The sequence below is a fragment of the Anoplophora glabripennis genome, unplaced genomic scaffold (assembly GCF_000390285.2).
Source record: "Anoplophora glabripennis isolate ALB-LARVAE unplaced genomic scaffold, Agla_2.0 scaffold388, whole genome shotgun sequence".
NCBI lineage: Eukaryota > Metazoa > Arthropoda > Insecta > Coleoptera > Cerambycidae > Anoplophora > Anoplophora glabripennis.
In genome coordinates, this window is record NW_019417171.1 from 166,592 (window position 1) to 188,597 (window position 22,006).

Below are 22,006 nucleotides of genomic sequence, written 5' to 3' on the forward strand. Positions count from 1 at the left end.
AATCTGTATAAAATTAAATATATTTATTAGACTGGGCCAAAAAAATCGACTTTATTTTTTTTAAAGATATATCGAGAATATCATTCAGAATGACGAAATAAAATATCGTGAGAGTTTGAGCCCTTAATAGGTATTAGTTTTAAGACGTCTATCATCGCTAGTTTCGATTTTTTTATACCTAATCCCATTTTTGCGTCAAAACTGCCAAACCATCGAGGTAACAAAATATATCTCCATATATTTTTGATTATAATGATAGAATAATAATTGTCCAAGATGTATAATATCAATTTGTTCCATTGAGTGAAAAAAATTGGGTCCAAAACGAAAAAAACAAAAATTTACTTCATCTTCAATCGTGAATAACTTTTGAAGGAGTAAATTTATGCAAAAATGTTGAGACCTTTTTTGTAGAGCATTAAATTTCCTTTGAAAATCTGTTCTTTTTCAGATATTAATTTGTTCGTTATTTACAAAGTTCCAAAGTTAAAAAGTCAAATCGAAAAAACCTATCAATTTTCGAGGCTTGATTACATGGAAACGATTCGTCTGTCGAAAATTTTCAATTACACCTTTTTTGTAGGGTATTCAATTTCCTTCAAAAATATATGTAGATAAATTTTTTTACCTCGATGGTTTGGCAGTTTTGACGCAAAAATGGGATCAGGAATAAAAAATCGAAACTAGCTATGATAGACCTCTTAAAACTAATATCAAGAGCTCAAACTCTCCCGATATTTTTTTTCGTCATTCTGAATGATATTCTCGATATATCATTCAAAAATAAAATAGTCGATTTTTTTGGCTCAGTCTAATATTTATACTACTCTTGATACACTCGACTATACCGAATTATTAAAAAAATTCAAGTATGTGGCAGTGTCGCGGTTTCAAGTCTAATACTTTCCTCCAAACATTAAAACGTTCCGTAAGTCTATATTTGGTGCTCATCTATTTGTTATCTTTATTATTCAAATTATGACATTATATTTATAATTAAATTCAACAAGAACCAAACAATGAATATGAGAAATATGCGGCAGTCCCATCATATTATAATGCAATACATTCAGTGTATACGCTGTTAACAAGCTGCCTCATCAAGCTTCACGGATTTGCATTAGAATTTGCATTACAGACTTTGTACAGAGTTTGTGGTATGCACAATATTATTCAATAAAAGTGACAGTTTCACTTATCCAGAGAGTTTTAGAGTAAATTATTTAGTTTTTTTAATATTAAATTCTACAAACTCGTCAAATTTTATGTCATGTAGTGCTTTGTGGAAAATTATTATTGTCAAGATTTCTGTGATAATTGAAATAAGGGCTATGGATTCACGTAAAATTACAGGGTGATCGAAGAGGCGTTTTCCTTAAAAATAACTAAATACAGGGTGTTCCTAAATATCATGTACATAGGAGGGGGCGATTCTTTGACTTATTTCATGACTGTTCATATAAACATAGGTCCACAAACGCTTCGTTACCGAAAGTAACCCTGTAGTGTTGAAATTTCAAGATTTTTTTAGTTTTTTTTCTATAACTCCGTCATATGCAGACCCAAGTTACGATTTCAAATGCAAACTGTCTAAATTAATAGAAACAAGAGATTATCTAAATAAAGCCAGAGCCTACTGGACTATTTTAAGAATTTAAATTTCATCCGACGAATTACACAAAATCGTTTTTTATTTTTTTTCTCGATAATAGTCGCAGATACGAAAAAATCATCAGGCAAAAAAAAATTTCTCAACAAAACATAAAATTTTTGATTTTAGAATCTATCAGCGGCGCACCGTACAAAAGTTCAGGGGAAGAAAAGGGGGCGTGAACCCCGACAATATATCACTCTGTAGAATATCACGACCATTTGGCATGCTCAATGATGTAAGCCCTACAGCGTAACCTATGTTCCAAATTTGAGCTAAATATCTCAAAAACTGTGGGAGTTATAGACAAAAAACTAAAAAAAATCTTAAAATTTCAACACACTGTAGATCGGTAACGAAGCGTTTGCGGACCTATGTTTATATGAACTTTTAGTCATGAAATAAGTCAAAGAATTACCCCCTCCCTTATGAACATGATATTTAGGAACACCTTGTATAATTCCGAAAATAATCGACTTATTTTTCTAAACTTTATTATTACTTTCGATCGAGACTGACGTGCTTTCTTGGGGCGTGGAGATCCTTTGCCAGTCCATTGTGATGATTGAGCTTTTGTTTCGATATCATAGGCGTCAACCCCAACTTTCGCCTCCCGTTATGATCCTTTCAATGAATGTTTCATCGTCATTGGATTGTTTAAGGAGTTGCTGATAAACGTCCACACGATTTTCTTACTGCTGTTCGGTCATCAAACGAGGAACAAATTTTGCTGTAACTCGGATGCATGTCCAATTTTTCAATCCAAATTTTACCACATGACCCAAATGAGATGCTATAAACTCTTTTGCAATTTCTGTGACAGTCAATCGGCGATTTGCACGCGCCAGATCTTTGACTTTCTGAACGTGAGAGTCATCAGCTCAAGTCGAAGGCCTTCCTGGTCGAGGATTATCTTCAATTGACTGACGATCACTTTTAAATCGTGAAAACCATTGCGTACGACCCAGAGCATCATTTCCGTAAGCTTATTTCAAAAGTTGAAACGTTTCCGTGAAAGTTGTCCCCAGTTTCACTGAACATTTTACGTTGCATCCTTGTCACAGAAAATCGCACTAATCACATTGCACTCAAATAACAATATCACGAAAACTAAATGAGATATCAATAATCCAAGAACATGTAGTTATAGAGGAGGTTATGCGCAACGCAGTGCTACCAACCGCATATCACTAAATATCTCAATTAGCGCGTAATTTAAAAAGTTCGGTTATTTTCTGAACATACCTAGAATTACTTGCCATGAGAAGGGGTTCTAATGGTCCCTAACCCTCTGCCTCCCTTACGTACGACACTGGGACAATTAAAAAGAGTACAAAACAGTTTATAGTAAAAACGTATTCCTGGAGGCTAGAGTACTAATGAATAAAAGTCACAATCATTCAGTCACTGACATGCACACAGCACTCGGTAGAATGTAAAATGGACTCACCGATTGTCCTGCTGAGCCTGCGGGCATTTTCCAGGCATTCGGAGCCTAATTCGATACCCTGTTGGACGACTGCCTCCCCTGGCGCCGATACGATCTCTGGAATGTTCATTGGGTTTTTAAAATAAGGAAAAAATGTCAGTGCCGTTGGCGAGACGGAAACGTCTTTGGGGCCTTCCACGTATTTATTTACTAGAACGAAAGCAAAACGTGATTGGAACACCAACCAGACGCCAATATGACATTAAATGTTACTTAATAAGTGGCACGTACAAGACATTACAGGAGAATTTATTAGTGGTGTGTTTTAACTTTGGTCCCTAAACTTTGACGTTGCGATTGTTAGAAACTGCAGGAAGTGGGTCGGTTTTGAAATTAAGCAGATGAAAACGACAACAATTTTAGACGGTACAGGGGGCTACACAATTCCACATCCCGATAACTTAAATCATAGAAAAACATATTTTGATACTGTCAAAACAGAGCTGATAGAGCTCCCTGAAGACGCCAATTGACCACAAGTAGAATTTTTCCAACACAACTTGTAGATTGGTCAAATGAAATTTTATTCTATAATGTGTAAGTGCCGAATCAGCGATGACCGACTATAGAAATGTTTTGTTTATGATATAAGTTGACGGTATTTTGGCTATGTAGATTGCAGAATTGGAAATTGGAGACATTCAATCAATACAGTTCTTCTAGTGAACACGTATTTTTATTCCTGGTACATTTCCTTTAGTTACTAATTAATCTTACAATAATGTGGAGTACTGTTTCAAATAAAAAAATTAAATGTAAACAGGTAAATTAAAATCCTCTTTAATGTTATATTTCCTTTTCTACTAGTTGTTTTATTTGTCCGACGAGTTTCGGTTATTATGCTATCAGGGAAAAAGGATAATGACAATCATAGATGAAGAAATTGAATGCATAAACTTATATAAGTAATATTATAATAACATATAACATATCTAATGTAACACTTGTTTATTTTTAAAGTATTGTAATAATGGGAATATAAATAAAAGTGTTTATTTGCCTTTGAGATAATGTAATTTATGAGTATATATTGTATGCCGAAACTAAGAGAGGTTGTTCTTTGTGACAGTGGTGCCTGATCAACGCCCGAATAAGGTTGATTTTTATATCTGCGTGCTGGCTTGAATACATTTATTTAATGAATTTAATTTAATTTGTGAGTAATATGCCAAACTCGTTTATGTTTTTGATAACCCCAGGTCGCGCCACATGCTCCCGGTCTTAATGGCTGTGGTTCCTTCGAAGTGTGCCTTGTAAGTTCTACGGGGTCTTAGATGCGCTTCGATTGACACATACTGGGTGGTGTTGAGGTAGTTGGCATAAGATTATATGACTCACACACCTGATAGTTATGATGCTAACTAGTTGGCGTCTAACTAAGAAAGAATGATACATATTTGCTAATTAATACAATGGAAACGTATGGAAGGATATACCTTGAATCTTAAAGTTAGGGGGAGTGTAACCCCCCGGTGAGTTACCTATTTATTTGTTTTTATTGACAGAACAGTAATTGATATTTGTTTCATATATCCTATTAATTCTGGCGAATGGCCCGGCTGTTGTCGAGATCCCCATGGTAACATATGGCAAAATTGCTATAGTCAACTGTTTTTGTTCAAATGGCACACTATATATTTTTTTATCAATTCTGAAAGATATTTTTTTTCTGCGTTCGACTATGTAAGGAAGTCTATAGTGTCATTAGAAATATTGCTAGAAAAACAGCAAAAAAGATGCACCCTACTTTTCGTGGCTTTATTCTGAAAAATGATAGCCAGCTGCGAAAACAAGTTACTATGTTTTTTAAAGTAACATTTTATTTTTAATACGATAATAATATAACATACACAATTTTTAGTTTAGTTTTAAAAACTCCTCTTTTCTTTTGAAAATCATCTGCTGCCAAATTCCTGGTTAACTTTTCGAAAATTTTATCTGATGGAAGTTGTCTCTGCGGAAAACGATGTTGGTATAAATACTTGGCAGCTTTAGGGTTCTTTCAGCACTCTCCATAAATTAAAATCATATTTAATTATTCTTGGTTACTATAAGTATTCATCTTATAGTAATAATAATTAGTTATAGGTAGGTACAAAATGTCAATTATTTTGAAAAACCGTTATTTAGAAACGTCAAAATTCAGTTGTTTCCACAGCTGGTTATCATTTTTCAGAATAAAGCTACTGAAAGTAGGGTTCATCTTTTTTGCTGTTTTTCTAGCAATATTTCTAATGAAACTATAGACTTCTTTATATAGCTGAACGCAGAAAAAAATATCTTCTAGAATTGATATAAAATATATAGGGTGCCATTTGAACAAAAACATTTGTCTAAAGCAATGTTACCATGGAGACGATCTAACAATATCATTTGATAGAGATTGAGCGGCGATTTAAAAATATATACGGTTTGTTATAAATATTTGATAAAACAAAAGAGATACAAGGCCGCGAATATCAATCTGAATCAGCCGGTATATTTAAAAATCATCATGACAGATTGTCGAAAAATAATAATTGCTTATATTGTATACTGATATTTTCATATTTAAACAAACTTATGTAATTTATTCGTAGTTTATTCAGCAACTTCTTTTTCCATGATTCTAATTTTTTTTTCTCTGTCTGATGACAGACAGCATAATAGCCGAAACTAATAAGAAAGAATATAAAACATTTTTATACTGAATTACACAGAACTGACATTTTCATAATTAAACAAAACTTTGTTATTTATTAGTAGTTTTTGCAGCAATTCCCTTTCCTATGATTGTTACTTTTCTTTCCCCTGATGATGGCCTTATACCGAAATCTAGAGGACAATAACGGCCAATAATTTACTTTGTTTTTAAAGTTATTTACATTACATAGATATCCAATGACATCAGTTTATGACGTAAATAATTTTGAAATTATTGCATCAGGTCTATGAAAAGTTACAGATATAGATATTCAATTATTAAATAAAACGTTTCATTTTCAATATATTACATAAAAGATAAAGCTACCTCTTTATATACACTATCTTCCAAAATTTATAATAAGGGAGATAAGCGCTTTTAAAAAGGTTAAAAGTTCTTCGAGATACTAATATTTTAAATTTAGACTAAGGGCATTTGGGCAGTACTTTAGCAGTTTTTCATTTTTTTATACTACTATTGAAAGGAATTCGGGTTTACATTTGAAATGGCATTTGTAAAATAATAATAATGTCATAACATCGACAGCATGTGTTTTAAAATGTCAGACAATCCGAACAGTTTCTATTTTGAGTTCATAATCAAACATATAAAGGTCAATAAATTGTTCACTTCATTATGACTGATGGTTGACATTTCAAAACATATTAGGTACGATGAGAATATCATGAAATTTATTATTATGCATGTATATCTAAATTCGCTGAAATCGTTTAGATTTATCTAACCCAAACATACTTTTTTTTCTATAGCAGGCCTTAAAATCAATACCACCTATTCAAAATTGAAAAAAAAAGATGTAGAAATACAAAAGCTGGGGTCGAAATAGTGATAATCATCCTCTAAACAACCTCTTACGCAAGGCTTGGGATTTGAATAATATCTACTGCATAAATTGGTGTTCAGATGTCTCAAGTCCAAGTCTTTAGTTTGAATAAGATATTTCTAAGAATTTATGTCTCCCTTATTGTCCATTTACGAATAAAAGTTTATAAGGGTGTTACAAAGAAATAGGATTAAGTAAATCAAGAAAATTAATAAAAATTCTTCTCAAATTCGATATTTCAAAAAAAAACACTATTTTTTTTTTAAAATGTCTAGCCTGATGCGCAACGTAAAAAAAATGTCTAAAGAAGTTGTAATATCTCAAAAATCACACCATAAACCAAAAATTATCTGAAAAATTAGTAAACATTTTTTTTAAATAACAAGCAATATCTTTGAGCAACTGGAAAAAATTACTCCCTGTCCTCCGTTCACGCTTCGATTTTATTAACCAAAGTCACACAAATAGCATGCCAGATTACAAGTGCAAAATTTCAGATGGATATCTTAAACGACGACAGAGTTACTAATAAAAACACTTTTTCTTAATATTTATTCTGAAATCTTGGACCTTGAAAACAAGGCGTTTAAATAAACAATGCAATAGGAAAGTCCTATTATTTTTGTTCAAAGTAATTGTAATGTTTTTGTATCACATTTAATTATCCTGAAAATACCGCGGGAGAATTTGGGAGCACCCTGTATAAATATATTTCCGCTCTTTGCCGGGGCGGCTTTTTTTATTGTCTTCCTTAGTTTCAATTTTTACTTGAATATTTAAATGGAGTACATGATTTTTATTAAGGGGGGCGTTTTCCTTAAGGGGGCGTTTATATGAGCAATTTTTTGTCCAGTATTTTAGAAAATCTAAACAATGTATAATAATAATAAGCATTTATTCATGTCAGCCTTTACAGGATATGAAGCGTCAGTAGGAATACAAAAGAATAAAAATTGAAATACAATTTAACAAAGTTTGTTTTAACGATTGTTATAATTGTGAAATTCCTGCAAACTGTAAAAACAGTTTTATAAGAGGAATGAGCGAAGCTCCTTACGAAATTTATTAATGTTTCTTTCTTCTCGTATCGGTGTCGGTAAATTATTAAATATCGTTCCACAGAGATAGAAAGGTCCTTTCTTATACATAGTTAAATTAAATTTATTTATCAGTACGTTGTATTTCCCTCTTGTATTATGATTATGAACATTGTCATACCTGGGAAACAGGGATTCATTTTGATAAAAACACTTGCCTCATATATGACACATGGAAGTGATAAAATTTTATCTCTTATCAGTGTGGAGCGACATGACTCCAAGGGTTTTAAAGAAAATATTAACCGAATATTTTTTTTTTTTTGGTAAATAAATACTCTTTGAAAGTCACAACTAGATCCCCAATAAATTATTAGATATTTCATATGAGAGTAAGCCAGTGCAAAATATATATTTAGTAAATATTGTCTATTCATATAACCCTTCAGATTTCTTATGGCAAAAAAGGCTGATTTAATTTTATTTAATACATGGTTAATATGGTTGTTCCAGTTAAGATGTTCATCTATATATTATAATCCTAAGAATTTAGTAGTGTCAACATTATTAATAACAAAGTTATTAATTTTTACTAAAATGTTCGGATTTTCGCGCCTTTTGTGAAAAAAATATGTATTTAGTTTTGGTGGAGTTAACTATAAGCCTATTATTTGAGCACCATCCATAAAATTGTTGAAGGGTCAAACTTACTTTCTCTTGCAGTTCGTCAGGTGAAGAAGCAGTAATGCAGATTGTTGTATCATCCACATATAATACAACGTTGACATTCTCTGTGAAAGACTGATCATTAACAAACAAAATAAAAAGTAATGGAGATAACACACTCCCTTGTGGGACCCCTAGGTTAATTTGTTCTTGATTTGAAAATGATCGTTTATTTTTACTATGATTTTTCGTCCTGACAGAAAGGAGTAGATCTAATCGTTTATCGGTTGCCTTATACCCAAATTAATTTTCTTATTAAATAATCCTTACTGACACAATCGAAAGCTTTCGTCAGGTCGAAAAAAAGAGTTATCACATATAGGTTTTTATCAAGTGGATCATAAATGTGGTTTATTAATGAGAACGCAGCCGTATTTGTTGAATATTTAGGTTGAAAACCGTGTTGATTGCTACTTAAAAGACCTTTTTTATTGATAAAATTATAAATCCGACTATGTACTATTTTCTCAAAAAGTTTTGAGAAACAGGATAATAGAGTTATAGGTCTATAGTTTTCAATAAGATCGGCTTCTCCGTTTTTGTGAAGTGAAGAAAATATTTGAGATTTTAAGAGCATCTGGAAAAATCCCAGACCGAATTGACAAATTAAACACAAAACATAAAGGGTGTACTACATATTGAGAAATATACTTTAAAACTTCAACATCTCTTCATTGTACCAGTTATATACGTTTTTTTCAAGGTATAAGACGTCAAAAATTCAAAATAAGGAAAAATAATTCATTCAAAATAATTAATAATTCATTAATAATTATTATAATTCATTCAAAATAAGGAACAAAAGCATATTTTTAACTCGTATCTTACGTTTCCTGAATTTTGCAAACTTGTTGAACATACAGGAAATCGCGTATGGTACTATAAACATAATCACAACCCGCTAAATTCATTTAGAAACAAAACAGGAAAGGTACATTTTCTGATGTTTACATGTTCTCCGTGATCTTTCAATGCAAAAATTAAAGGAAGCTGTTCTAGTTTAGTGTTATTCTTCGTCACTTCCTGGATGGATCTACTACAGTCACTGTCTTACTAAAAGTGCGTTTTCTTGTCTAAAAAACAAAAAACAAAAACAAACACCAGCTTTAAACATAACAGAACTTTTGTCTGGGAAACTAGAGCTTTTATAGACTTCGAAAACGACAGCGACCTTTATCGGTAGCTACACGTTATCAAATCAATAACGTGTGTAGTTATCACCAATAAGCCATAAGTTAATCGTATAAATGTTATGGAAACAAGTATTTACACTGTGTTTACATTGTTGCGGCCGCGCATTTACAAATCGAATGAATAAATTATATACATTTAAGAGCTCGAATAGGATTTTTTTCCTATGGCGTCTGTGTGAAACATTTTTAAATTTCGACAATATTTTCAAAAGCGATTCCACGTACCGTATCAAAATTTGGTAAGTATATAGTTTGAGAGGTGCTAAATAGACTGATTTGATTCATTTGTAATTAAGTTGTACAGGGTGTTGTGATACCTACTACAAATCAGGGATATCTAAAGTAACAATTTTGTTGAGGCTGAAATTTTTCAAGAACTTTTAAATTTTACATAAAAAATATACTCTTGTTAAAATTCGCTAAACTCTGTTTCGATTTCAAGAGGTACAAAAATTTGAGGCGGGTCCGACAGATTGATATTGTTTTTTTTGTTCTGGTAGTAGACATGTGTCACTTGGATAATTTTTACAAGTTATCAAATAATATCATCTATTAAAATTAAAGTTTATTTAATCGAAGATCATTATAGAGCGCGAATAAACAGTGCTTTTGAACAACTTAAAAGTTGATTTAGAGTTAATGAAAAAGACAAGGTTTCCTTCAGAAAACAGGCTAAATTTAAAATGCTATGTTTTCCTTGTATTGTTAACCGACAATTTTTGGAAAAAAATCTTTTGCGCTCACTGGATCATAAAAAATGTGTCGATAGATTACTTAGGTATATTTTGAAATTATTTTAATAAGCGATATTACTTCATATTTTACAAAAATTCAATACATCTTGATTAAAAAACTAAACAGGACAACAATTGCTGGTATTTGAACTTCCAAATTTTTGAACTTGTTTGGAAAGAGAAATGGGTACAAAAGTACATATTTTGTGCAAAATTAAGACCCACATCAGAAAAGTATACCACCGGATCCAAAATCTTAAAAAAACATACATATATTTTATTATTAGTTCTCGCAATTTTTTACTTCATTTTAAAGAAATTCAACAAATTCAAAATATCTAGATTTCTGCAATCGACGGACACTGATTGACTTCATTTTATAACATTAAAAAAAAATGTTAAGTATGTAGTGAATGAAATAACTGCAGCTAATGGGATTACAGTACTTCGCTGACCACCCTACCACTGTGAACTAAATCCCATTGAGTTAATCTCGGTCCAGATAAAAGATGGAGTAGTACGAAAGAATACGACATTTAAATTGCAGAAAGTAAAATTACCCTTGCACGAAGAGATTAATTTGGTTACAGCAACAATTGTGAAGAGGACGACAGATGAGTCTACAAGCTTTTTAAAGTAAATATTCAGCGTGAACTTATTTTTTATAATTTTTTGTTGTTTAACCCCTTCTCAAGTAGTACTATGGTGCCCCTGCACCCCTGACCTCCCTTACTCGTCTAAGTGCTAGATATGAATCACTGCCCATTACTATGGACCACGGGTTATGTTATGAAGCTTCTAGAGTAGTTGTTTTGTTGCCTTCTCTTCTTTCGCGTACCTTGATTTCTGGCATCGAAGAACATTGTTTAACTTGATTTAATAACATTTAAATAAAACAAACACTGAATATGAATTTACTCGTCTTAAAAAAAAATAGAAATTTTAACATCGAAAAATTTGTGACTTAAAATATTTCAGGATTACAAGTAACAATGTTATGTATGAAACATATGGCTATTAAGTTTCAAAACAATACGTTGGTTACTTTTGGAGATATGTCAAAATAGTTATGATTCAAAAGAAAAAGTCTTATTTACTAATACTCTAAATTACTCCTAAAATGTATGGGATATTATTTTTTAACACCCCGATGAGGACATTAAATGACCAACACCCAGGACAATAAACAACTTATCTGTCCTCTGTGACAGGTGTCGTGGATAAAACAAAAGGGATACCGAAGAAGCACAACATAGGAACGAAATACGGAACGCTGCGGATTAAATCAGACCTTTTTTGAATTAGATAGGTATGCCGGTTTAATTAAACTTTCAGTGCTTTTATAAACTTTCTGCTTAACAAGTATTCTCGATCTTACATTAAATAATAAATACGAAAGTTAATTTATGGAGGAAATTTGAAGAGGTCAAAGGTTATACGTGTGCATAAAATTTAAATAATACCTAGGCGAGTAAGTAAATGAAACTGAATGGTGTAAGGTCTTAATAAAAAACAAAGGATATCAAGGTTAAAGAGAAGCGTACGAATTCTTGATACTTTTGGTAGGTATAGGTATTTAAAAAAAATGTAACTGGAAAACTAGAGGCTGACCGTTTTTGTGGGATAGGTACCCTTCTTTCTCTCCCTCTCTTTCTCTCTATTATTTGTATCGGGTGTCCCAAAATCCAAGCAAGATTTGAATTTTGCGCCATTTGTACGGTACAATGTTACCAACGAAAAAAAAAAAACAGCGTGACAGCTGATAGTTCATGGTTATTTCAATGAGCAATATTTTAAAAACAATGAAGGTTTGGCAGCTACAGTTCGCAATTTTCGTACAAAATATGGTCGGTATAGTGATCTAATTCTGTCAACTATATACTTATCAATGAGAGTGCCTGTCAAACTAATATTAATCAAAAACTCTATAACTTTAAAAAAGCTAATTTCCCAGATTTGTATAATACTTTATTTCATACCAACTGGTCATTTTTAAATTATTATGATGATATTAATGCGGCCTTAAAATTTTTTTTATGAACGTTTGTATGAAACATTTGATATCCATGTGCCATTATATAGAAACTAGGTATAGTCATACATATCCACCTTGGTATACTCCTGAAATTATAAAAAATATCAAAAGTAAGGCTAAACTTTTTAAAAAGCATAAAGAACGTCAGAGCTCACACATTTTAAATAAATTTAAACATTTGCGAAGGTTAATAAAAGATCAGAATAAGGAAGCTTATAAGAAATATCTAGACAATGTTCAAAATTCATTTCATACAATCCACAAAAGTTTTGGTCTTTTATTCATTCAAAAAATAGATGCACTAGAATACCCGGTAAAATGAGGGTGGAAATCTTTGCTTAGATAATTCTCAAGACATCGTCAATGCTTTTGCAAGTGTTTTTATTCCATCTACTTCTGAACTCAATATCTCTAATAATTCATACAACAACTCAGCATTAATTAATTTTGAACCTATATCTGAATCTGAAATTTTATTAGATTCCAAAAAATTAAAAAATAAGATGACATCTGGGCCAGATAAATTACCCTCATTCATTATAAAATATTGTATATCTGTGTTCGTTGTTCCTTTAAAAATATTATTTAACTTATGTTTGAAGACAAATATATTTCCACTTGATTGGAAACAAGCAAAGGTGTGTCCAATTTTTAAGAATGGCAACAAAGTGAATATTGAAAATTATCGTCCTATATCTATCCTTTCCAACTTTTCTAAAATTTTTGAAATTATACTGTATAACCGTATATACAATGTTATTAGAGGTCAGTTAGTGGTGGAACAGCACGGTTTTATGATGAACAGGTCCACTGTTACAAATTTGATAGTATTTACTCAATTTGTATCTGATACTTTAGATAAAGGCGGTCAAGTGGACACCATTTATACAGATTTTGCAAAGGCATTTGACAGACTTGATCACCAAATCCTTTTAAAGAAACTTGTCGAATTTGGCTTCAATAGCAACGCGTTATCACTATTTAAATCATACTTAAATAATAGAGTCCAATTTGTTTCATATAATGGGTTTGTGTCACCGAATTATTTTGCAACTTCAGGAGTCCCTCAGGGCTCAAACCTAGGGCCTTTATTATTTCTAATTTTTATTAACGACATTTGTCAAGTAGTTGACTGCAATAAGCTATTATTTGCTGATGATATGAAAATCTTTACATCGATTTATTCCATAGGTGATTACTTAAAATTACAGAAGTCTTTAACCAATTTGCAAACTTGGTATTCAAATAATAAATTGCATCTTAATATACCCAAATGTAAAATTGTTTACCTACGACCACTACTGTAAATACTTAAAAACACACCGTCTACGATCAATGTAAGATTCCTATTACGTACGGTAAAAAAATCGCACAGTTTTCCTAGCAACCGTCTAGCAACGGTCAATACAATACTGTTTATATTGAACGTTGCTAGGCGGTTGCTAGGAAAACTATGCGATTTTTTTACCAAGCTGTGCGATTTTTTTACCGTACGTAAAATAGGAATCTTACATTGATTGCAGACGGTGTGTTTTTAAGTATTTACAGTAGTTGTCGTAGGTAAAGTATAGTACGTAATACGTGGTGTAATGCAATTACGCACTCATAGAATTACGCACTCGCCGCTACGCGGCGTCGTAACTTTTCCATTCGTGAGTAAAATGCTTTTTACAACACTTATTACGTAATATACTATTCTTATACCAAGAAGAGACTACCTACTATTATTGAATATGTTATTACTGACATTGCACTTTCTCGCTATGAAACCGTTAAGAACCTTGGTGTACTTTTTGATTATAGTTTATCTTTTCGGGAACACATATTCACTAAAATAAATGAGGCAGCAAAATCGTATGGCTTCATATTAAGAAACTGTAGAAACTTTAGCAACATTAAAACTTTAAAAACATTATATTATTCGTTTGTCAGGTTTAAATTAGAATATGGTTGCATCATTTGGAATCCATATTATCAGTGTCATAAAATCAGTATTGAAAGAATTCAGAGAAAGTTTTTGAAAATTTTGTATTTTAAAGAATTTGGAAATTATCCAGAATGTGATACTCAATACAATACGTTGCTGACAAGGTATGATATTACCAGTTTGGACGTAAGAAGAAAATGTTCTTCACTGTATTTTTTATACAAAATATTACGTAACAGTATTGATTGCTCTGTTTTTCTGTATCAAATTCAGTTTAATATACCCAGAGAACACTCAAGACATACGAAAACCTTTTTTCTTACCATTCCTAGAACGAATCTTATTTTAAAATCACCTTTATATGTAATGTGTTGTAACTTTAATAAATTATGCCACTTGTGTGACATTCATTTTGATAATTTTGAGCGTATATTGGCTGTTGTTATACAATTACTAAATCAGGAACGTATCTTTTGAAGAAAATCTACGAGTGATTATTAAGAAACAAATTCATCCACACCGTGGCACTGTTTGGTGGGGATTTTGGGTTGGAAGCATCATCGGAGTATTCTTCGAAAATGCGGCTGGTCAGGCAATAACTGTCGATGATGCTCGCTATCGCGACTTTTTTATTTTAAAGATTTTTATGCAAAAATCGCATTTTTTTTTAGTTTTTTGCTTATAAAACCTAAACTAGTGAAGCAATCGAAATGCTCTAAAGAGAAAGTTTGTAGAGAATCGAAATACGAATAAAACGAGAGGTCGATCGATCCGATGGGATAATTAGAAACGAAGAAAATCAGGAAAAATCGGAAAATTTAACGTTTTTTTAAAAATTCTTACTTCGCATTTTTTAAGTTGTAGAACTGACCCTGTACACAATAGTAGTGAATTAATTATATGTACTTTAAGTGTGCACAAAGCAGGCGCTGTCGGACCATTGGTTTTGGTACAATTGCAATCAATCGATAAAAAAATGACAATTTTGAATTAAAAACCTGTGTTTTCTATCAAAATTATTTCTTTCGTGAATTTTGGGGCTCTGTTTATTAACCTATAATCATATTACTAACCAGACATGTATTTTGATGATTATTTATAGGCAGTTTCAACCGAATGACAATGAATTAATGCCAAATACTTTGTTTCAGCGCCCGAAGTCCCTTTTGTTTAGTTCTTCAGCATCCCATTTCACGTTATATTCTGGATTGAATGAATATGTAATCGAATAAGAGCTTAATAATTTCTGTCGCTAATGGAAGTGATAAAAAATGTATTATTAAATCCCATCAGAAAGCTTTTTAAAAGCAAGATCGATTAATTTACTTTTGTTTTACTGGATTGAAATTTAACAAATCGACATGCAATCTGGAATCGGGAGAAAATGTAGAAGTTTTTATTCGTTCTGCAGAGAGATGGTTGAAAGCTCTAAGATATTATTCTATAGTGGTTTAATAATTATAAATTGCGAATCATTTTTGATGGGTATAACCTTAAATTAATTAATTAATCATATTTATGTTTATTGGGAAAGACATTTATCATAAAAGTTATTATTAAACAGTTTCTATGTGATTTTACTTACCAAAAGGAAAATGTATCTATGTATCACAAATGAGAAAAAAAAACATTTGCGACATCTACATTGTTATTAAAGAATTGACTGAAAATTTTGAAATTAAATTCAATAAACTATAATATTAATAATTTAGAAAGTACCAAAGAAAAAAAAAACAATGTGAAAATAATGAGCATAAAGAAATAAATATAATTATTTTGTTACACCGATTTGAAAAAAAAAAACAGGTAACTTAATCCTCGATCTGAGAACGGAATAAAAAAAATATCGTACGTTTTGCTTTTCGCTGGTATCGAACACGATCTAAGCAGAAACGAAAGTTTTCAAAGAGATAAATTCACCGAAATTGGGAATAGACGGAATCTGCGACAATTTGTGTATTAATGAACGTAAATAAGATACTGCAGAAAGAACAGCGAGTCTCATCGACAATGAAACAAAATCTGCAGCCAAAGAAAAAAAATTGTAAATTTGTGGAAGATAACACGGTTCGCAATTTGGTACAGAATGGTTTTCAAGTTTGTACCATAATTGACAATAATAACTGGTGTATTTTTTAACCTGAAACAAACAAATATATCGAGAAATAAGAACATTACGAAAAAAATGTAATTAATCAAAATTTAATCATTCCGCAGTGTTAAAATTAGTCCCTCTCCCCCACCTCTTGTAGGTGTGGCGGCGGGGAACTTTGAAATCTTAAATAAGAACCTCCATTTTTTTATTGCATTTACTAAGAACCTATGTCTGAGTGACTGGTGTATCTGTTCGATGCTCAGAGTATTACAAATCCTATTGCAGACGTAGGTAGGATGGAAGCCTGCATTACCATAGGAGGAGGTCATTTTCAACAACTGTTGTGTTTTTTTTTGTTTACTTGTTTAGTTTTGAAATATTTTTTTTAACATGTTGCCATTTTCTTTCATGTTTTTCATCATAAAACGCCGTTTATATTGAAAACGGTTCGCGTTAGAGCTTTTAATGATAAGTCATATTAATAAAAACTGAATTAGTGCTCAAAAGTAGCTAATGTTAATGATAATATGTGTACAAAATTTGAGCTCAAACGGTTCCTGAGATATTGTCGAAAACCTCAAAAAAAATCTTTTTTTTTTTGACACCCTCTATCTCGAAAACGGTGAGTTTGCAGCACCATGTTTACGAAGACTTTTTTGCTTCCAGTATCGTGTACCTACAATTGTTTCAATTAGTACTATTTTATAAATAAAAATTATGTATAAACATCAAACTTTCAGAAATAGTGGTATTTTGAAAAGGCAGTGTCAAAAGCACTTGGACAAAACCAGATTGTTTTTCTATCTAAAAAAATATTTGTCCTTTTTAGTAAGTTCTTTTAAAAAACGTATATTTTATTGTTTGTATTCGAATAATGAATATACTCGTAATAAGCAACCAAATCTGCTTATAAGAATTTAGGCTTTATTTTGCGTAATTTTAAGGACTTTCAGAACGTAAAGGTTCTAAATATATTGTATGCAGCATTTGTGCGTTGCAAACTTGAATATGCATCGGTTGTTTGGAGTCCCATTTATAATATTTATGATCAATTAAAGAAAGTACAACGGAGATTTTTAAAGACTATTCATTTTATTAGTTATGGATTTTATCTTCCTCAAGAATTATTGCTTTCTTTTAATTTAATAGTCTTTGTCGTAGGCAAATTATGTTTCAATGATTATATTCCTTTTTAAAATTATAAGTGAAGACTCGTTAGTCTCAAGGATTTCATTCATATTATGTTCCTAGACTTAATTTTAGATTTCACTCTGCTACAATTACCCACACCTCGTACTAATTTACTAATAGCATATCTCCCCTATATCAAATAATTTCTAATTATCAAAAATATGAAGATCGACTTGATATATTTTTTGATTCTATGAATGACATAAAAAAATTGTTTGTCTAGCAAATGTAACCCTTATCTTGTTTGCATATTAGGGTGGCCCAAAAAAAAACTAATATTTTTTTTCGTGTCTCTTGTGAAAATATGTTAGTTTATCATGTTTTAAGAGCCCCCTCAAAAAATCATTTTAAAAAAAAATTTTTAGAGGTCGCTCAAGATTTTTAAACACTCAAAATTGTTAAAAATTGAATTTTTAAAAAATTTTTATTTTATCATTTTCTAGGTTGAAAAAAATCTCGATTCTGAAAATTTCAAATCGATATTTTAATTTCTAAAAGTCACTCATAATTGTTTTAACTTTCAAAGTAGGCACCTATGTTTTCGAGGGACCTTTAAAAATAAATATCAACGAACGAATATTTTTTTTTTATTGAATTTGAATACTTGACACTTAAATTTTAAAAAATTAAAAAATGATAAATATTTGATACTCACAGTGTGGCAGTAAATTTTGCCTCGAGAAATTATTTAAGTGATTCATGATTTATTTCTATTTTGTTCATCAAATTCAATAAAAAAAATTATTAGTTGGTAGATATTTATTTTTAGAGGTCGCTCGAAATCATTTTAGGTACACTATTTTTAAAGTTAAAATAATTATGAGTGACCTTTAGAGATTAAAACATCGATTTGAAATTTTCAGAATCGGGATTATTTTCAAAATAGAAAATGATAACATAATGAAAAAAAAAAAAAATTCAAAAAAATTCAATTTTTGACGATTTTGTAAATTTTTAAAAATATTTAGCGACCTCAAAAAAATTTTTTTTTGAGCTGATTTTTTGAGTGGGATCTTAAAACATAATAAACTAACATATTTTTACAAGGTACACGAAAATAAATATTCGTTTTTTTTTTAGCCACCCTATTTTATGTTAGTTAGCTTATTTGTTTTATTTGTCTGTTATCGTTTATAGTTAAGTTCTTTTGTCTGGAGTATATTTTATATTTTTATTGCTCTATTTTATGTAGTANAAAAAATTGTTTGTCTAGCAAATGTAACCCTTATCTTGTTTGCATATTAGGGTGGCCCAAAAAAAAACTAATATTTTTTTTCGTGTCTCTTGTGAAAATATGTTAGTTTATCATGTTTTAAGAGCCCCCTCAAAAAATCATTTTAAAAAAAAATTTTTAGAGGTCGCTCAAGATTTTTAAACACTCAAAATTGTTAAAAATTGAATTTTTAAAAAATTTTTATTTTATCATTTTCTAGGTTGAAAAAAATCTCGATTCTGAAAATTTCAAATCGATATTTTAATTTCTAAAAGTCACTCATAATTGTTTTAACTTTCAAAGTAGGCACCTATGTTTTCGAGGGACCTTTAAAAATAAATATCAACGAACGAATATTTTTTTTATTGAATTTGAATACTTTGAATAAAAAGACGCAAAATATATGGTGTTGAATTGAGTGAAAATATTAAAATATTTTAAAAGCAACAAATATATTTTTCATGAAATAAAAATCTTAAATTTAACACCCCGTACGAAAAGAAATCTTACGAACTCTTATTTTCATCCTCAATGAGCACAATATTTAAATTACTGAACAGTTTGTTATGTCCTGTGTATTTCCCCAAAGAGGAAATTTTTCTCGAGACGTCCTATTAAAAAGAGATAAGATGCCATTTTTAATTTACGCCTTTATGGCTTAACACTAAATTTTACTCATTTTCTGCAGTCCTATTTGTCTCATATAATATTACATGTTTAGTACCGTGGTTTCAAGTCTGTTAATATACACGCAACGTCAGGTGTCCCTCAAGGTTTGGTTTTAGGACCACTTTTGTTTAGTTTATTCGTAAACGACATACATATGAGTATTGACAGTAATACATTATTGTATGTAGATGACCTAAAATTGTTCAGGTGTATCGAAAACGTCGAGGACTATTTGAAACTGCAATCTGATCTATCAACGGTTAACTCTTGGTGTGACACTAACTCCCTACCACTTAATATCAAAAAATGTTTTTGTATGTCATTTTCCAAAAAGACCAATTTTAATTCTATTAAGTATGCATACAACATTGATACTGTATGTTTAACAAAATGTGACCAATTTAAGGATTTAGGTGTTTTGCTCGACTCCAGACTAACTTTTGCTAATCATATCAATGTCATTACCAAAAGTGCCTATAAATCTCTTGGATTTATCATTCGCAACTCTAAACAGTTTTCGGTGAACACTATTGAACTGCTTTATTATTCACTAGTTCGTATTAAACTTGAATATGCTAATGTGGTATGGAATCCAGGCTATGAAGTTCGTAAAAACAGTCTAGAAAATATTCAGAGGCAATTTCTTAAATACCTAAGTTTCAAATCTGATAATACCTATCCACCTCGCGGAATCCCTCAATCCCAACTATTAACCAGGTTTCAACTTAATGACTTGGCTCAAAGAAGGCTTTATTTTTCTGTTTTGTTTCTGTTTAAGCTTGTAAATGGGATGATTGATTGTAGGGAATTACTAGAGTATTTGAATTTTAATATTTTGGGATGTGGAACTCGCTACATTTATTTATTTTATTTGAAAACACCAAGAACAAATATTCTTCAATTTTCTCCAATAAATGTTATATGGTCGAATTATCATCGTTATCAGGATCAACTTGATATTTTTTTATTGTAATACTCCCAGTATTAAAAGATGTATCCTCAATAGAAGTTAACTCGCTATTTTTATGTATTTATATATAGTGTGTATTTTCTACTTGTGTTTTAATTATGTTAATGCAAATGTTATCTGTTCTTTAATCTGTATTATACCTGCCTTATAATTGGACTCCGTCCTGCCTTGGCAGTTGTTTCCAACTATATAAAAAAAGAGAGATAAGATGCCATTTTTAATTTACGCCTCTCGTAGAAGTAGTTCTAAAAAAAAAACGCTAAATCTGAATATCTGCTTCTAATTAAACTCATTTATCATCGCTAAATATGAATTGATTTGGTGGACCCAATTGAACATAACCAAAAACCTATTCTTTTACGATAGGTTTAACACCCTGTATTTCGGAAACGAATGGTTTTCATACATATAAGTATTCATATGAACTTTTTTCTTATTTTATTAAAGTACTGTGTTTTTAAAAGGTTTTAACATCTTTTGTTTAACATCTTATATGTTAGAAAAGTATTTGCAAAAAAGATGAACACTAAGTTTGACCTACTTTTGAAGTACACAATATAAATCTTTTCTCATTCAAACTTAGTTATTTGTAATGTAAATTATTTTTACAATTAATAGAAAATAAATACCTTGTCTCAATAGAAATATTTAAAAGAGAGGAAAAGAAAATTCTGTAATTTTTTTCTAAGAAAATAATCCAAGGGAAGACCCACACACCTGTCTGAAACATTGCATTGATGTGCCATGTTATTCCCTACGCTCTGTATAATTACTTCCGTACACAAGACACGATATGTAGAGTGGAGATTCACATGTTAACTCGCATGCTCAACAACAGACACAAACTGACGTGATGCGTAGATAGATAAAAATAATGCAAACAAATTAGAAGCGGCGACTTACCTTGCGAGGACACATTGTTGGAGGGCCCCGGCCTCTGATGGTAAATACCATTTACTGGGTGTGCCGTGTTCTGAAAGCAAACAATTGAATTAGAACGAACTGGTTCTACTCTTTTAGTCATGGCTTGGGTTAATTACGAATAAAGCTTTATATGGAAGGATCTTGGTAGAAAAATCAAAATACTTCAAATGTTCCACAGCTGCGGAACGTCGATATGACCGGGAGAGATCTTTTAAAGAACTTAAGGATGGAAACTGATGCATTTTTGGTTGCCTAAATTATACCGAAAAATGGTAGAAAACAGCCCTTTTTTTATTCCAATATATCTTTTTAAAGCAATGGAAGAAAGTAGTAAAATTTCATATCACATTTGGCAAAGTATAAATGAAGACAGTAAAGCAAAAATTAATTGGGATAGGTAAATAATTCGTGAGAAATTAATTTCTAAATATGAAGGTTTTTTGGACTTTTACAAAGAAACGATTATTTCTTCATAGTATTATAGAATTATGCAATTTTTTATATAGTTGTCTTTTAATAAATAAACTGATTAGACTTTATTTCATAGTTTGTTCAACACTTTATTATTTAAAAAGTTATATTGGAATAAAATTATTAAAAAATATTCATTCATGAATAGCATTAT

At 30.7% G+C, this 22,006-nt stretch overlaps 1 protein-coding gene across 1 annotated transcript in view; it reads right to left on the reverse strand.

Annotated features, from left to right (window-relative positions):
• The window catches only part of LOC108907143 (oxysterol-binding protein-related protein 9), a 120,961-nt gene that overhangs the window by 13,122 nt on the left and 85,833 nt on the right, over positions 1 to 22,006 (reverse strand). Inside the window, exons 6-7 of the mRNA XM_018710687.1 lie at positions 21,361 to 21,430; positions 3,102 to 3,197 (exon numbers count right to left, since the gene is read on the reverse strand). Coding sequence (XP_018566203.1) covers positions 3,102 to 3,197; positions 21,361 to 21,430 — 166 coding nt within the window. The remainder of the gene's footprint in view (positions 1 to 3,101; positions 3,198 to 21,360; positions 21,431 to 22,006) is intronic.